This window comes from Vigna unguiculata, chromosome 10, assembly GCF_037176805.1.
Source record: "Vigna unguiculata cultivar grain cowpea cultivar isolate G323 ecotype 2 chromosome 10, ASM3717680v1, whole genome shotgun sequence".
Lineage (NCBI taxonomy): Eukaryota > Viridiplantae > Streptophyta > Magnoliopsida > Fabales > Fabaceae > Vigna > Vigna unguiculata.
The window spans coordinates 49,603,615-49,622,830 of NC_140801.1; the positions used below are offsets into that span (position 1 = coordinate 49,603,615).

Here is a 19,216-nt window from a genome sequence, read left to right on the forward strand (position 1 = left end):
AATTATAATAATGAAAATAATAATTATAATAATTTTATTATTTTTTATTATCATACAACATTGAACACACGCATATTTATTTTCATTGGTATTTATAACAAGAGACATAAATATTAAATAACCAAACCATCGCATTTGAAGTATATTTATATGGTATGTGTGATTTAATATTTTTGTAAATTAAATTATATTATTGTATGATAAAAGGATTTTTCGATGGGATTATAAAAAGAATTAAAATTGTTTGGATCGAGTTTTTTATAGACTAAAAGGTTGAGCTGAGGTGAAACATAATGGAAGAATTGAAAATTATTAAAAGAAAATGTGAAATAAAAACAGAATTCAGTATTTGAGAAAATTTTCATTTTTGTCTCTTAGAATTAGTTTTGTTCTTCTTCTTCTCATTCCAAAGAAAAATATCTTTCTTTTCCTTTAGAAAAATTGTAGATTCAAACTGGTAAGGACAATAATTTAGTGTCAATCTTGAAGCAAAACTTCTCGAGTAAGTTTTCCCTATCTTGTCGTTTTTTTCATCTCATGCAAGTTTGTATTTTTTTTAGAAATTTGAGTTTTTGTATTTTGAGCTTTGACAATAAATATATATATTTTGAATGTTTTTTATTTTGTGTTTGAAAATTTGAAGTTTTAGTGAAATTTAGGTTGTTTAATGGAATTGGATATATAAATGAAAAATCATCTTGATATTAACGTAGTGGATATTAATGATATGAGGTATTCAAATTTTCCTAAGATGTATATAATTTAGATAATGAAAAAAAATGATAAAAGTTATATACTGAATTTTTATATATATATATATATATATATATATATATATATATATATATATATATATATATTAATGTATAAAAGTATCATAGGTTTACATATGGATTAAGTGTCATATGAACATATTCAATATGTTTTTTAAGAAGTTATCAAATCATAAAGAAAATTTGTAAATAAATTGATAATGCTCAAACAAACAAATTTGATAGTGTGTGTTCGGTTATATATATATATATATATATATATATATATATATATATATATATATATATATATATATATATATATATATATATATATATATATATATATTTTTTTTTTTTTTTTTTTTTTTGAAAAATGTACAAAATAAATGATGAATTTTGATGTTTATTTTTAGATATGATAATACAGTGCGAGGTTGTATAGAAAAGTGCGAGATGAATTGAATATATTAGTATGTTTGATTGCTTAAACTCGTTTTTTTTATTGATATTTATTCGCTTGTTTCATTACACTTCAAAATCATTCTTATTTTTAAATAGGTTTGAACTTAAAAATTATAAACTATAAAGTTTTGAATATTACTTATTTTAAAAAATAGATTTATAAAAATTATTATTTATACTAATTTAATTAAATAAAACAAAATTATTAAAAAATTTATATTTGCAAACCAAAGAAATTAGTTCAATTTTTTATTATGAAACGGATTAATCTATTTTTCTTTTTGCGACCAAAACGGATAGACGGGACATCCTATTTATTTTAATAGTTACAAACAATTTAATTTTTAGTATGTTTATTTTATTATATAGTAATTTATCCTTCATTCTTCTATATATTTAGTGACTTTGACGATAACACAAGGAATTTGTTTTTCTTTATGTGTCATAGAAAATTATGCCTATATGCTATTTAAATGGATGAGTTCTTTTCAAAATAATTAGTTTTTGTTTTAAATTTGACGTTGTAACTGGTCTATTTAGGATAGTATATATATAGCAGGTGATGGTTATATTATTAAAAACTGTCTAACCTTTCTTTCACATCACAGCTATCCACTCTCCTTTATTTTTTTGAAAGTCAATCTTTTTTCGACGCTGGGCTTTAGTCATCCTAGTTCTACACGGGAAGGGAAGAGAATGACCAACTTCCATTGTCAATCCCCAAACGGAAGCATCTGGTATTGGTTCATCTACCTTGATCTGCCTTCCGAGTGACATGGAAGACTGCCCCTTTCAAACTTCTTAGCTCAGAAAGATTGGAAGATGAAAGCTATCTCATTCAACATCGGACTTGTTGCTGTATTGATTCCCACTTGTTGAAGCTCTATCTGGTACTCCCTTGCGCTAGAAGCTCTTGCTAGATTATCCGACATTGACTCGCTTTCATTCTTCGCAGTTGACTTCTCCCCCTATAGTACTACCATCAAGCAACTTAAGCTCAATTCCTTTCACTAGAATCAGAAGCATCCTACAGTTCATTCCTTTTATCTGCACTTGACTACCTTCTGAACCTGACTACTCGAATATAAAGTGAGTGTATTAAAGATTCTCATGGTAGCCCATCAACTCGCCCTGCCGATGATCAAATTATGCGTAAGGCAGTATTGAAGCTGTTAATGGCGCATCCCTCTTCCGGTTTTTGGTTTGGTTGGAGACTGAGATAATTATTAGAATTTATATTTATGGTTACGTTACATCATTTGTTCACTAATACTAACAGGGATATGTTATACGGTACTATAAAGGGATGTCAAAAATATTTCTTTTATCTTCATAAACAATTAAAAGTAAACACAATTATTATCTTATATACTAATTTCATAAGATTAACTTATATTTAAGATATATGATAAGTAATATAATATAATATAATAAATGTTAAGAAAATATTTTGTAGATTTGTATAAATTATGAAATGTGTGTTTAAATAGAAAATGAGTAGATGGTTTAGATAATCCATTCCACAGTTGAGTTGGTATGGTTTCACTATCACCAACTGCTTCATTGACTCAAACAAACTTTCAGAATGAAAAAACCAATAATGTGACGTTTGGGAGTTGAGAGTTGAGACCCAAAATACTGTGCAACACTTCCAAAAACTTTATCATACTCATTCTCATTCATTCATCCATCTCAACTTTCTTACTTTCGTAGCTCAATAACCACCATCTCACAAATACTAAATATTTTTATAGGTAGGAAGAAAAAATAAACGACAAACTTGTCACTGTCTCTTTATCCCTACCAGAAAATTTGTGACGGTTGGAAATAGATAATAAATGCTGTAAGAAAAATATTTGGTACCAAAATCTTATGGTTGATTCTCTATTTTTAATGTATTTCAAAGGGTTAATTATGATCTGGTTTCTTTACTTTTTCTATGAAAATTCAATTTTTTTTAAATATTAAATCAATTTAGTTGTTTATCCTTAAAAATTTAAAATACTTGATTTTAATTATTTTAAGGATTAAATATGTTTTTATCTTAATTTTTAATGAATTTTGGAATTAGTCAATTTTAAAATTTTGGATCAATTTAGTCATTCATCTCTCAAAATACGTGAATTTAGTCATTTTAATCAAATTTGGTTAGGTTTATTTGATGTTTAGTACGTATTTCAGGATTGTATTTGGGTTATTTATAATGTTTGACACATTTTTGCTTTGATATTAAGTCAAATACGATTATGAATTGAAATGTCAAATAAACTTAACAAAATTTGATTAAAATGACTAAATTTACGTATTTTGAAATATGAAATACTAAATTGGTCTAAAATTTCGAAATTAACTAATTTCAAAATTCACTAAGAGTTAAGGAATAAAAAACATATTTAACCCTTGTTTTAATACAACTTTATTAGATTTATTTAATAATTAAAACATATTTATTAATTAATATTGAAGCAAAAATATGTTAAACGGTATAAAAAATCTGAATATAATCATGTACTTATTAATTAATAATTTAATATTAAAATATTAAATAAACTTAACAAACAAAATTTGATGGTTAGAATGTCTAAATTAACGTATTTAATGTATTTTTGAAGTTGAAAATTAAATTGAATCAAAATTTTAAAAGAAAAATTAATTTTTATTTTTATTAAATATTAAAAATATATCATATTTAATTCTATTTTAAAATATGAAAAAAAATTGGCATTGATTAATATGATTTGAAGATAAAATGAAAAACAAATAAAATCTAAATTTCTCGTCTCTAAACAACTTGATTATCTCAGCCAATAACATTGTATTGTTTGATGTGAAGGGTGGATAACATTATGGGACTCTACATTTCATTTATTGTATTCGACGTGACCAACTACAGTGTTCAGGAAACTAACATTGTCTATGCACTCTATAAAAAAAATTATGCATGCTCCTTTTAGTAATTCTATTTTTATGTCAGTTTTAGTTAAGAAAAATAATTTTTAATAAATGTGATATAATAAAAAAAATATTTGTAGAAAAAATTTTCTTGTAATAATGTATCTATTCTATAATAATAAAGAAGATTTTTTTTTTTCACATTTCATAATATCGATTTTATCTTTAATTATTTTAAAAATTAATTTTTTATAAATAATTTACTTTTAATATTTTTTTTAAATTTCTTTTTTATTTTAAATCATTATTTAAATTTTATTTTTACGTATCTTACTTTTTTCTATTTCTTATTTAAAAATTATTTTAAAAATTATATATTTATTATTCATCTATGTTAAATTTAAAATTAAAAATGTGAACACACCTGGTATATATAAATAAAATATTCGTCCTTCGGTTTAAAATGTTTAAACGGACGTTGAACTAAAAACTTAAAGTGTAACTTTTTTACATAACCGTTGTATAAGATGTTACGCCAATGAAGCAAAACATGCAAGGTTGTTTGGTTGATTTTTTTCAAATAGTTTTTTTCTTTTCTTTTTTACTAGTCGTGGTTTAAGTTTAATTGTTATATATTTTTTCATGGGTAGATTATGTCTAAGTTTTACTAAAATTTCTGGTTAAGGTTGGTGCTCTCACTTTACATATTTTCTTCTGATCTAAATCTTCATAGAACTTTTTATATATGTACCTTTTCAATCAAAAGAAAAAGAAAAAAGTTCATAATTGTTTTGAAAAATTAAATATTTAAAATTTAATTTGTTTTTTATTTAACTCTTTTACATTTTCAATATTGTTTATTTGGATAAAATAGTTCAAATTTCTAAAATTTAAATTATATATATACAAAAGTAACCTTAATCAATCGATAAATTAAATAAAAACCAAGTGTGACTTATTTTTGATAGAAAATGAAATAATAAAGCAAAGTTTAGTGTTGAAAAGAAATATAAAGTTAATGAAATGTAGTTGATGACCTAATTGGACCCATTAATGGCGGTTGCCATGGTTGTTGGTAGTATGTGTGGCTACCATTAAAGCCTCACTCTAAAGCTAATAAATTTGCAATTATTATAAGTCTTCTTCATTATCCCATTGTCTTTACTTATACTTTGGTTGATCACAAAACTCATTTGCATTCTTAAAGAATATCTCTGTTCGGTTATTGCTTGAATATCTGTTCAAAAATTACATGCAAATTAACTATGAGTACAAATAATATTTTATTCAAGAAAAATTAATTTTATAAGTCTAACTGAAATACACAATAGAATTAAATCCTAAATAATATTTTAATTGTTCATATTTTTCTCAATAATAAATTCATTTTGATGACTTGAAAGATTCACATAAAAATGAATAATATTAATATGAATATTTATTGTTAACATTAAAATTAAAAATTAAGAAAATGGGATTTTAGAGTTTGGAAATATATGGAAAGTGAGGAAACCGATATTATAATATTAACGACAATAAAAACCATTAATGAATAATTAAAATCCTTGGGTATGTTACTCATGATATTTGTTAAATGTATTTATTTTATTCATTGAAAAATTGACATGTGCAAATCTACCAGTAAGGTTTTCTTTATTCTTTTTTCCCTGTCTAGTTTTAAATCTATACAAGTGCATGATAAAAGAGTGAAAAGCTTGGCCATTTAACAAGTAATATGTGTGTAAAATACTTATTGGAAACAAGTGAATTAAAAAACCACATGATAAGAATAAAACTATAATTGTCTTTAAAAAGTGATAATTATATTTAATTTATCTTCAAACCATAATCTGATCATGATAAGCATATAATCGTAAATGAGATAGAGAGGTGATACAATTAGTTATATATATATATATATATATATATATATATATATATATATATATATATATATATATATATATATATTTGGGTTATGTGTTTTAGTTTGTCTTATAAAGTTTTATATTGTTTAGATGAGTTTGATAGATAAGTTTATAAACTAGGATATCAAATGAATTGATCTTCGCAACTATTATTTGAATCTGATTTAAAATTTTTATGAAAATTTATTATATTAATTAGGTCAGAGTGTTAATATATGCTCAATTTTTTAAATTGGTATAAAAAGGACTATGATTATGTATATCAATCTAATTTCTATCTCTATTATTTTTATTTTCGTTTTTATATTTATCATATTTTAAATTATTAAAATATTTTAAATTTTTAAATTTTATTTTGTATTCTTAACTTTGTAATTTATTTTTATACAGATCAGTTTTACTATTTTTAACAATTATTTGATCTTTATTTAATTATTATTTAATATTTATACAATTATATATTTATATATATTTAATATTGTAAAAAAGTATATACTTTTGACATAAAATAGTCATAATTTCATGTTTTATTTGATGCAATTTTTATTTATTGTAAAAAATTATTTAATTAACATTTATAATAATAGTAGGACGAGTACAAATATGGGTGTGAGTATATCTATTTCGATTAAGATGAAAATTAGGCAAAATTTCATATATGTTAAGTATAAAAATGGAGTTGTAGATGAATATTTTTTATTTGAATATGAAATGGTCAAATTCGCATCGTTACATACGTAATTAATGGTGTTTATTGAAGAATTTAAGGTTACTATTCCTTTATAACAAAATCATAAAATATGTAATATTCTCTTCTTCTTTTTTTCCCTTCTTTATTTCTTCTTATATTCCCTTCTCAAAATAACAATATTTTTTCCTAAGTCCTCATCATTATAATTCCATTTAATTCAATATTTATTTTCCTTAATTTTTTGGTTAATTAGAATCTAAATTTGAGTAATTGATGATTAAGTTTTCAAAGTTAAATGATAATCATTAAAACAATTTAATTTCATCCTTCCCTTCCACCTTTAATTCCTTAAAGAGCAAAAAACTTAAAATTGGGAACTTAATTTATGTTTGATTGATTATATGCTTTGAAATTGAACATTTACCATACATTTTGCATGTGAATGGAATTGTAGAAACATGCAAAAAATTTCAATTCTTAACATTTTGTGCTATGGATAACTTTGAATGATGAGTGTTCACAAATAACACATTTAACTCTCAATTTGCTCTGCCCAAACACAGTTGGATAATGAAATAATGCAGACTCAGAATCCCAACAAAAATAACAACATGGACAATAACCATTCAAATTTGGGCCTTTTGGGCCTAGTCTCACTGTACCACTCCACTTTTAATAGCAGTACTGTGTGTAACACACTTTTTCGTCCAATATTACAACAAAAGCATTTTTTTTTAAATAAAGAAGAATAACAATAAAAAAATTATTGCATGACTGTTATTGGAAATGTGTGTATATCTAAATTTTATTTTAACACTCAATCATATAAACCGAACCTGTATAAACCTCATAGAATTGGAAATAGTTTTTTATACAGGCCCATATATAAAAGAAATAATAAATATTTTTGGTGGGATAGTGAACCAGCATGATTCAAACATTAGTTTATTGGGCTTAATTAAGCTGGCCCATTTCAGCTTCCAAACTTAAGATCCAGTTTAGAGAAACTTGTGTGATCTTTCAATGACTTAAGCTGGCCCATACTACAAGATGTGGGGTTTTGTTTTAGGCACGTTTTGAATGCTTCAATTTAATTAAAAATTATAAATCATTAAAAAGGTTTTTATATTAAGAATAAGTTCAAATGATTTTAATATAATAATCATAATCATTGCAACCCACCAATTACAATCTTTCCAAAATGGAAAGAAAGGAGAAAAATATTTAACATAATAGTTACTTAATTTTTTTTTCATAGTTTGTTATAGCAAATATTTATACTATTTTTATACAACATTCAGCTATTTTCCTCTTCTTTTTCTATTAAAACACTTTTTTTTTCCTTTCTATTCCTTTCCCCAACCAAACACAGAAAAAAAATTAAAAATATTCCTTCCAATCTAATGTGTATTAAAAAACATCCAACTCCAAAGGTATTTATTGTAGTATAATAAATCATAATAAATCAATTGATACGAACATATTTCAACATAATTAATGATCTTAAATTCCAACCTCTCCGAGTTAAAATTTCAAAAGCAAAATCTGATTTACTTTCCCATCTTGAATACAAATATTTCGATACACTATAGACGTCGTTTGTGTAAAAAGATGACAACGAAATATATATATTTTTAAAGCAACAACGAAATATAAAAACTAAAAGATCTAGAATAAAAAAGATAGTGCTATAACTATAGCAATTGCGTCTAATGAATTAAGAAATGGCTTAAGTTAATCCCTTCTTAAAAGCACGTGCTTAGAAAGCAAAAAGTATATAATTAAGTAGTAACGGTATCCACTAAATGGAGAAAATTGATACTAAATCAGAAATTATTTACTAATTGAGGAGTAATGAAGCCGCAAACTAAATTAGGTTAAAAAATAGCTGCAAATTTTGCATTATGACCAACCCGAGTAAGCAAGAATAAAATAAGATGAGTGGACATAATCATTTTTTTTAATAATGCACAATAAGTTTTCACTCTCATGATACACGTTTACAAATATTATATAATTAAAATATAATTAAATAATTAAATGAAGCTTATCAATGTAGTTTTCATTTTATTGGCAATCGAAAGCAGTGACAACATGAATGATCTTTCTTTTACTTCAATTCGTCCCATAAAATTAATTCAATAAGTTATCTTACTTTAATGCTGATTGAAATCATGCATCGAGCAAACTGATAAAAACAAACAAAGACGACGGAATCATTTTTAATTTTTGAATATATTTTGTCAAATGTGGTTCAAGAAATTTCATGAGTGATATTAAATTTTAAATTGTAGCATTAGTATAATGATGGGGTTTAAAATAATACAAGAACCTCTAACATTATTCATTGATAGGAGAAACAAAGATTAAGACTGCGTACCTTAATTACTCTTTTGGTAAAGTTCATGATGAGAAGAACAGTAGTTCTTTGTAATCTATAAGATATAAATAAGATATAAAGAGGAATTCTTCTTTTGTCTACATTTTAAAATATCAATTTTACTTTTTAAAATATAATTATTTATTAAATTTTTAAAAATTGACCGTTATTTTTACAATTTTTTTTCTTTATTTATCAATAATTATTCTCTCATATTTTCTTATATATTTCACTTTATTTTTAATAAATATAATTTTATTTTATATATTAACTTAATAACATTATATTATCATCACCTATTAATGTAATATTACGCATATTTAAAAAATACGTACACACAGGCGTGACGGTACCTGTGTGTACTTTAGTATATAATAGGTTTAATTAGTTGGATGATATCCACTTTTGTTTGGATGTATCAATTTGATAATAATTTTTTTTCTAAAAGGAACCTAATTGAGACACTTTTTCAAGAGTTGAGACTCAATTGACACCATTTTAAAAATGAGTATCAAATTCACACATACATGTAAACAAAAATGGATACCATCCGACTAATTAAACCAATATAATTATACTTTTCACTTATTCATCAAATTTCTAAGTTGGTCTTCTATGATATTTTTTTTTTCTAGAGTCTCAAATGATCTTGTATTAAGAAAATCTTTAAAATCATCACATAATTATAAGATGATTTTGTATCAAAAGTCCAATTTTATACACCAATAATAATCTTTACATTTATAGATATACAATTATTCACAAAAACTAAATATATACATGTTTCATGATCCATCTGGGTCTAAACATTATAAAAGAAAATAATCGTATATCTCCAATAATCAAATTTATATTTTTATCTTTTATGAAGATTTAGGAACCACACATGTTTCTAACTTTCACAAAAATCTAAAAAACTTCACATACAATTTTAATGTCTACAAAAATTGAAAAAATTAAGAGATATTTCGAAAAATTTGTGTTAACTATGATCGTCGTCTAACTCATACTAACATACTAAGTTACAAATCACAATATTATACAATCATAATAGTTTATTACAAATACTTGACAAAGTATGATGCAAAAATCTCCTTTATCTTCTTTCTTGATATTCTAATGTGTTTAATTCAATCTATTAGTGAAGTTAAGATATATCTTGTACTAATAATGAGTTTCTATACTCTATATTACAACAACAACAATATTTGATTATCATCTCAAATAACCAGCAATTTTTCAAGCAAATCACATAATTCAATTTATATTCATACCCCCAAGTCAATTCATCAATTGAAACCAACTCACATAATACTTTAGTGAATAGTTCATTTATTTTCTTCCCACAAACTGAAATCTCGTAAAGTTCCAAATGTGACAACATTAAATCATTTACCTTAAATATAACAACCATCACTTCTTAACTTTTACTTAAATTCTTTATACTCTTGAATTTTGTAGAGTCTATTTATAGAATTATATTAAGTTACCTTTTAACTTAATGGAAAACCAATATAAGTAGTTGTATCTTTTATGTTGACCCAATTTTTCTAATTATGTACAAAATACATATTTAAATAGGTATAACAAATATCTAAAGAGGAAATCCTTTATACATCTCACGTCTTTATAAACCAAATCAAATTTTCACACACGAAATTTTAATGCAAATATTTATCTTAATGAACCTTTCAATGGATGTTAGAGATGGTAAATAAACCCGTGCCCGTGGGTATCACCCGAACCCGTCCCCGTTTTGACGGGGAATCCCCGCTTTGACTGGGTATGGATATGGGTATGGGTAATACCCGAAATTTTCAACTGGGGATGGGGATGGGGATATATATATACCCGCCCAAATACCCGTCCCCGCTTAAATTACTAAACTATTTATAATTTATTAAATAATCTAAAAAATATATATAAATAAATAATATATTTACACATAAAATATAATATAATATAATATAATATAATATAATATAGTATATATACATATAAATAAAATATACTTTTATATATATATATATATATATATATATATTTACACATATACATGTAATATAATATAATATAATATAATATAATATAATATACATATAATATATATACATAATAATATAATATAATATATATAATATATACGTATAAAACAAATTAATCATTTAACTAGTGAGATCTGTTATAAACAAATTTATAACATTACAAATTTATAAAAATTTAAAAGAAATATATATATATATATATATATATATATATATATATATATAAAAGCATAAAATATCTACGCATATACATATAATATATATACATAATAATATAATATATATTATTATATTTATATTATTATATAATATAATATAATATATACTTAAAATAAATATATATCTATAAAAATATATATATATATATATATATATATATAAACATAAGATATCCACACATATAATATATATACATAGTAATAATAATATAATATATAATATCATATAATATATATAAATAATTATATATATATATATATATATATATATATATATATATAAACATAAGATATCCACACATATAATATATATATACATAGTAATATAATATATAATATAATATAATATAATATATATATATATATAACATATTTCTCATTCTCTTTGTTTTTTGTTATACACTTTGTTTACTCTCTCAATTGTCTGGTTTGTATTTTCAAATGGGTTAAAGTTTCCAACCCTTCAAGCAATTGCAAGGGATGTTTTAGCTATTCCAATAACAATTGTAGCTTCTGAATCTGCTTTTAGTACTGGTGGTCAGATATTAACTTCTCACCGTAGTCGACTTCATCATATTACTATAGAGGCTTTGATGTGTACAAGAAGTTGGATATGGAACTCAAACCATCTAGGTAAGTTACTCAAATTTATTAATATTTTTTGTTAGTATTTTTTGTGAATTCTCATCTAATATTCTACATTTGGTGTTTGTAGGTGTTAAAAAATTAAAAGGAAAAGATGTTCTCATGAGTGAAAATGAATCTGATGAAGGAGGTACATTATATTCTAGTAATTAAAATTTTCAATTTCAATTATTATATCATATCTAATTTTTCATTTTTTTTCTATGTGTAGGTGGATCGAATGCAAATGAAACCACTGATCATTTGTAAAATTAATAAATATTTTGGTTATTATAAAATTTTAGTAATGTGTAATTTTTTAGCTTTTATATAATTATTTGAATTTTATTTAGTTGTTATTTGATACTTTAATTTGAGATTTATACTATTATAATATTTTTCTTAATATTTGACATCATGAAAATCAAAAAGAGTATGTTATTTTAATATTGAATATTTTGATAGTATCATGATTCCGTTGGTGTGATTTTTAAATTTTTTTTTATAAAAAATATTTAATTGATATATGAAACAATAAAAAAATGGGTATGGGTATGGGTATAAGAAAATACCCGTTACCCGGTGGGGATGGGGATGGGTCAAAAGTTGTATACCCGTTGGGTTTGGGATGGGGATGGGGATGAATTTTTATTATGGGGATGGGGATGGGATCATGATACCCGTACCCGCCCCGCCCCGTTGCCATCCCTAATGGATGTGAACTCAATTGTATCACCATTTAAAAATATTTTATATATGTAAAATCAACACAATATCTCAAAATCCTAATATAAAAGCATTCACAAATGTCAATTTAAAAATCATTTATTAAATTTCCCAAACAATAACATTAACTTATGCCATAAACAAAATAATTACTCAATTAAAACGATCACTACTAGAAGATACAATAAGTGGAATGGTGATAGAATGTAAAGATAAAAAGAATTTTGTGTATTGATTCTAATTTGAACTAAGGTATAAAATATATTCCATGTTAATTATAGTTTTAGCTAATATAACCTCTTTCGCTCTATTTTCTAAATCCACCAAATAAACCTTATTTTTACAAATTAAACATCTCCCACTCTCTTTTCTAAATCCACCAAATAAAAATTATTTTTACAAATTTTTAGCAGAGGGATTGAACACACTACCTCTCCCTCTCTTCCCTCTTATCTCACCACTAAGTCACTTTATCACTCCTAAAATTTGTTAGTGGTCCACCCATATTTAGATGCTAAAGTAGAATTTGGAAATCCAACTATATAACATTCTTTTGTTCTTTACTACTTTTTTATCATTTTGAATTTCACATAAAAAAAACTTGATAAATCTTGATTTGAATCATTGCATTTATTCTTTTTTTTTCTTTTCGAAAAGAGTCTCAACTCGAAAAAATGAGAGTATGAAAATTATTATTGTAAACTACGATTAAATCTATTGAAGTCTTGATTTATACATTCCTCCCATCTCTATAGGTACTTATGCACTAGAAATAATGGTATATCCAATTATAGTTTCTCTTGGGATGTAAAAAATATATTTTTCTCACCATCCCCACAATGTACGAGACAAATGAATACATTTCAATTAGGGTTATATTTCATGGTTACGATTCTACTATATATGTTTTTCATTCTGTCAAAAATTAATTTAACGGTATAGACGCTTGTGACCTCCCCTTGCCTGGTCAACCATTTTTTTTTATCTCTTCTTCACTTTTTCTTTGCTACCATTTTCCTTCTTTGTATTTGTAATTACATCCACTCTTTTCGCTTTGACATTGCTACCACCCTCCTCTTTGTGTCACAACTACACACACCCCATATATTCTATCCTCACCCCCACATGGTTTCTACGCACTTGTCACCACCACTCTCTATCACGATTATATATACAACTTTTTTCTTAAATTCACACATTCCATATTAGAAGATTAAAATATTTTTTCAACTTTTTAAAAAAGCACACCAGTATCATCTAGAATCCAACTAGGCACATCTTCATCTTCATTAACCACTAAAAAAAAATCACATAAATTGACAACAAAAGGCGAGAAATTCCAATGAATATCTATTCATACTGAATTAACAATAAAGTATAACCTTATTACGTTAGAAAGAAATTTTAGTCAATTTAGATATACAAATGTCAAAACACCAACAATCATTTTAAAGATATAAAATCACCCTTACCTAATGTCTACAAAATATTTTTTAGAATAACATCATATAATTTTTAATTTCAAGTTAAATTGACAACAATTTAAAAAACATATATTTTTAATACTTAAACTTAAAAATTTGTATACGTATAAATTTAATCCAAATTATTTTGTAATAAATAATATCTCACAACTAGATGTATCATATAAATTTTATTCACCAAAATGAATATTAGTACATGAAATCAACGTTCAACTTGGAACCACAACTTAAAAGTTGTTATCAAAACGTACTTTTATCAATTAAGTGGAAAACTCAAAATAAGAATTTTATGTTTAGTTTCTTTGATCTGACATTTATAAAAAAAAAACTCAAAGTAATTAAATTTATCATTTAATATTGTTAAATTACACTTATCTCATGTATAAAATACTAAACTATCTTATATTAACATATAATTTATGAAGAATAAAAAAACAGTAACGTCAAAAGAATAAGAAATAGTAGGTCGAGAATAACTTTATCAAATAAAATAATGTTTGTTGAAATTTAGTCACACATAATATAATTATATACAGCAAGTTATTTTTAGTTTCATCGCTGGGAGTATATTTGTATATTTTAGTTTATATTTATATCGTCAATAAATAATTCTTAGCAGAATTTCTAAAACTTAAATTTTATCTGTTAAGTGATGAATATTTTTGTGACATGGTATACGGAGGACATAATTGTAAAAGAAAAAGTGGTACCTTTTGTAATTATTGCACTGAGCTAAAAGTCATAAGAAAACAACGACAAGACAGTTGACGAACCAACGGGACTAATTATCTAATTTATTAGTCAAATTATTTATTTAATCTATATTCTTAACATTTTTTGTGTTAATATATCTTAGTCTTTTATTTATTATATAAGGATTAAAAAAAGTGAAAGAATCAGATGTAAAGCAAAGAGAAACTAAAACAACATATAAAAATTGAAAATTTTAATATTAATTAAATAAATATTATCCTATCCAATTATCGTCATCTTGCATGGTGAACTTTCTATCTGTCAACAAAAAGATAACGTGTAACAAAAAACTTTAAAAAATAAAATAAAATAGAAAAAATGTAATTTTAAAAAACAAGTAAAAGATTAAAACTTTTGTGGACACCCATTATTAGAAATTTAATAAGCTGATAAAATATGTGAAAGTTGAAAAGCTTAGCAGTAAAAGAAGAAGAAAAAACGATGAAATTGATAAAGTTTGCATAGATAGAAAATATAAAATAATAGTTAATTGGATAGATTCATTGATCGATCTCGATATTATTGGAGTTTTATATAGTAAAGAAGGTGTGCACACCAAATTAGTACCGCAAAAAACACACTTCTTCCATCTCCGTGCATCACTGCAGCTTTCGCTTTCGCGTCACGTGCTGGTCTTGGTGCTCAACATCAACCTCACTACACTCATTTTGTTTGAACCCATTTTTCTTGGTCATTCCCACCAAATTTCACACTTTTGCCCCCACCATCTCCTCCTAATATAACCCCTCTTTCCCCAACCCACAACCCACCACTCTCAACTTTCCAACCAAAATCTTAAAGCATTAGTTTTTTCCCTCTATGTTTCACACCATCACACCCTTTCCTCACGCTAAAAGGACTGTTCATCCGTACATCATTTATACCTTATCTTTATTCTATTAATGCCCAAACCTTCTCACCCACTTCTTTCATTCTTCCATTTTCTTCCACACCTAAAAACTACTTCCTTCTGATTCTTCTCACACATCTTCTCACACAACAACAACTATGGAGGAACTCATCATCTCCCCTTCCTCATCTTCTTCTCTGGTCACTCTGCCCCAACAAAACCCAACACCACCCATTCAACAAAAACTCCAATTTCTCCTCCAAACCCAACCCGATTGGTGGGTCTACGCCATTTTCTGGCAGGCTTCACACGACGACAATGGCAACCTTTACCTCTCCTTCGGAGAAGGTCATTTCCAAGGCACCAAAGAAACCTCCCCAAAATTCTCAAACCCCGTTCCCACCAAGAAGTTCACCAAAACCCCCACAACAGAAAACATCAACGATGCCGAGTGGTTCTACGTCATGTCGTTGACTCGAACGTTTCCCGTCAACAATTCTTCTTCTTCGGCCTCTACCGCTCCTTCTTCACTCCTTGGCAAGTCTTTTGCTCTGGGCTCTGTGCTGTGGCTCAATAGCAAGCACGAGCTCCAATACTACAAGTGCGACAGATCAAACGACGCCCAGTTGCACGGGATCCAAACGTTGATCTCCATCCCCACACAAAACGGCGTCGTCGAAATGGGATCCTACGACAGCATCAAACAAAACTGGAACCTCGTCCAACACGTCAAGTCTCTCTTCCAACCCCTCCCAGATCCGCTTCCCGTTCAAATCCTCAACGACCACACCATCTCCTTCGCGGACATCGGCGTCGCCGCCGGAATCCAAGAAACCAAAAAGCGAAAACAAACCCAATCACCACCACCCAACAACAACCAAAAAGACAGCTACGTAGACTCCGAACACTCTGATTCGGACTGTCCAACGCTGCCAACCACCTCCACCCCGACCGCCTCGGAGCCCAAAAGACGAGGCAGAAAACCCGTTCTCGGCCGCGAAACGCCAATGAACCACGTGGAGGCTGAGCGGCAGAGAAGAGAAAAGCTCAACCACCGCTTCTACGCGCTACGCGCGGTGGTTCCGAACGTTTCGAGGATGGACAAGGCTTCGTTGTTGTCCGACGCTGTCGCTTACATCAACGAGCTCAAAGCGAAGATTGAGTACTTGGAATCGCATCAACAGAGAGAGGGTAATAAAAGAGTGAAGACAGAAATGATGGATACCATGGATAATCAGAGCACCGCCACTACCTCCACTATCGTAGACCAAGGCAGGCCTGGTCCCGGAGGCCCAGGCCCCTTCGGTCTCGAGATCGATGTGAAGATCGTGGGGCCAGATGCCATGGTTAGGGTGCAATCGGAAAATGCGAACCACCCCGGTGCGAGGCTAATGGGTGCACTGAGAGACCTAGAGTTCCAGGTTCATCATGCTAGCATGTCGTGCGTTAACGATCTCATGCTTCAAGACGTGGTGATCAATGTCCCTGATGGAATGAGGAACGAAGAGGGTCTTAAATCTGCCATTCTCATGAGGTTGGATCAGTGACAGTGCCCAGATTTTTACCATAAGAGTAGTAGCTGTAACTGTAAGATGTTGCTGTTCATAGTATAGTTGGTTCTTGGTGTACGTTATAATAATGATTAAAGCTTTAGGTTAAAAAAAAAGCTATCTTTTTTTTTTTTTTTTGTCGTGCGTGGTGCTTGATGACGGTGGGGTTAGCTCCAACCTTCAATTATGTGATTGAGATGCTGATCAGGGAATCTAAGAAGCCTGTCGTTTATGTGAACCACCGTGTTTTGTACATATATCTTTTCGGATTTTGAAGTTGAAGACAAACATTAGTAAAAATGTGGTCACCATCTTCTTTATGTTTTCTCAAAATTCTAATATTCTAATCTTTTTTATGCTGTATAACCAAATGTTCTAATCTTACGATACTACATTTAGATTGCCTATTTCAGGTCTTACAGAGGGGGTTTCACTGGGGAGAACAACACCAATGAGATCTGAGCCTAACCACATAAGACACTGACACCACTCTCAACCCAAAATCTTAAGGCAATGAGTTTATGGGCCTTGATCCTTATATGGTGCTCTACTTTCTCAATTCTGGTCAATGTGGGACTTAGACTCACACTTGGATTCCTAACATTCTCCCCCTCAAGGGTGAGTCCCTTCAACCACATTGGTACACTCCCCCTCCAGCGGAAGCATTCCCAACCACGAATACTCCTTTTCTGCCCTTTTCTGTACCGCCGTTTTTTCTTAACGGGACACGCTTACCTGGAACTCTTACTTGGGACCCTTGCCAGAAAGACTTTCGATACTAGAACTATACTGCACTCGTCTGAACCGGTATTAACCATCGGCTCTGATACCATATGTATATAAATAAATAAAACATGTGCTTAGTATAATTTTATTTATGCAGCAGATTACAAGTCATGTTATAGATTGTGTCGGAATAAATAAAATATATTTTTATTAAATTGTATTAAGATTTTGTGATCAAATACAAACCTCTCACGTTTGTTTCAAATATACTATATTTTGTTCTCATTTTTATATTAATATATATTTACACATCTATCTAATTCCTTTAATTCTAAATCCATATCATGCAAACACCCCTTAAGGGATTACTATAACGATAAAAAAAAATAGTGAGAGTATTATAAGTATAATTTAAAAAATTTAGAGTGGTAATATGTAATTTACGCAAAAATAAACTTTAGGAGTTTGAAAGTGCTTTTAAGAAATTAAACAAACTCTATGTTAACCATGAACTCTTCAAATTGCTTAATATATGATTACATGTGTCCAAACTGACTGTTATATATGCACGTGAGAGAAATAATGGAAATATAATAATTGTTTAGTATAGGGAGTTGCTACTATCGACAACAATTGAATTGTATAATGTTACGTATGTGTTTCGTAGTGATTATCTTATTATTCGTAAATACTTGAAAAAATAATGTTAGTGACATGCTTGTCAATACTCTCGTGTCATTGTTCATTAATCGAAGTTCGTGTAAATCTGTTAGATTGAGAACAAGACTAAACAGGAACCAAACTCCTACATAAATCTCATTCTTTTGTGATTTTTTTTTTTTAATTTTAGAGAGTTTGTTGTGAAAGGATAATTTAATCAATATAAATCTATAGTCTACGAAGAACTCTATCACTATAGGAATTGTTTTACTTTATAGTTAAATATGAAAGTGGAAATTATCGTTCGTAATTTCCTAATTCGCCCAAATTGGTTGGTTTGAATTTTAGCTTGTTATTCCTTTTATTTATTTTACTTTAGCTTTTCACATCTATTTTAGTTCAGCTATTTTATCTTGTTTTCTTTCTAAGCTTAAAAAAACATTATATTTTTTCAATTTAAAATTTACCAACT

At 27.2% G+C, this 19,216-nt stretch overlaps 1 protein-coding gene across 1 annotated transcript; it reads left to right on the forward strand.

Moving 5' to 3' along the window:
- Positions 1–15,711: 15,711 nt before the first annotated feature.
- Positions 15,712–17,684, forward strand: LOC114167245 (transcription factor bHLH14-like). The gene has a single exon (XM_028052268.2). It carries the CDS (start codon positions 15,967–15,969, stop codon positions 17,353–17,355), a length of 1,389 nt encoding a protein of 462 aa, XP_027908069.1. The 5' UTR covers positions 15,712–15,966; the 3' UTR covers positions 17,356–17,684.
- The last annotated feature ends 1,532 nt before the right edge of the window (positions 17,685–19,216 follow it).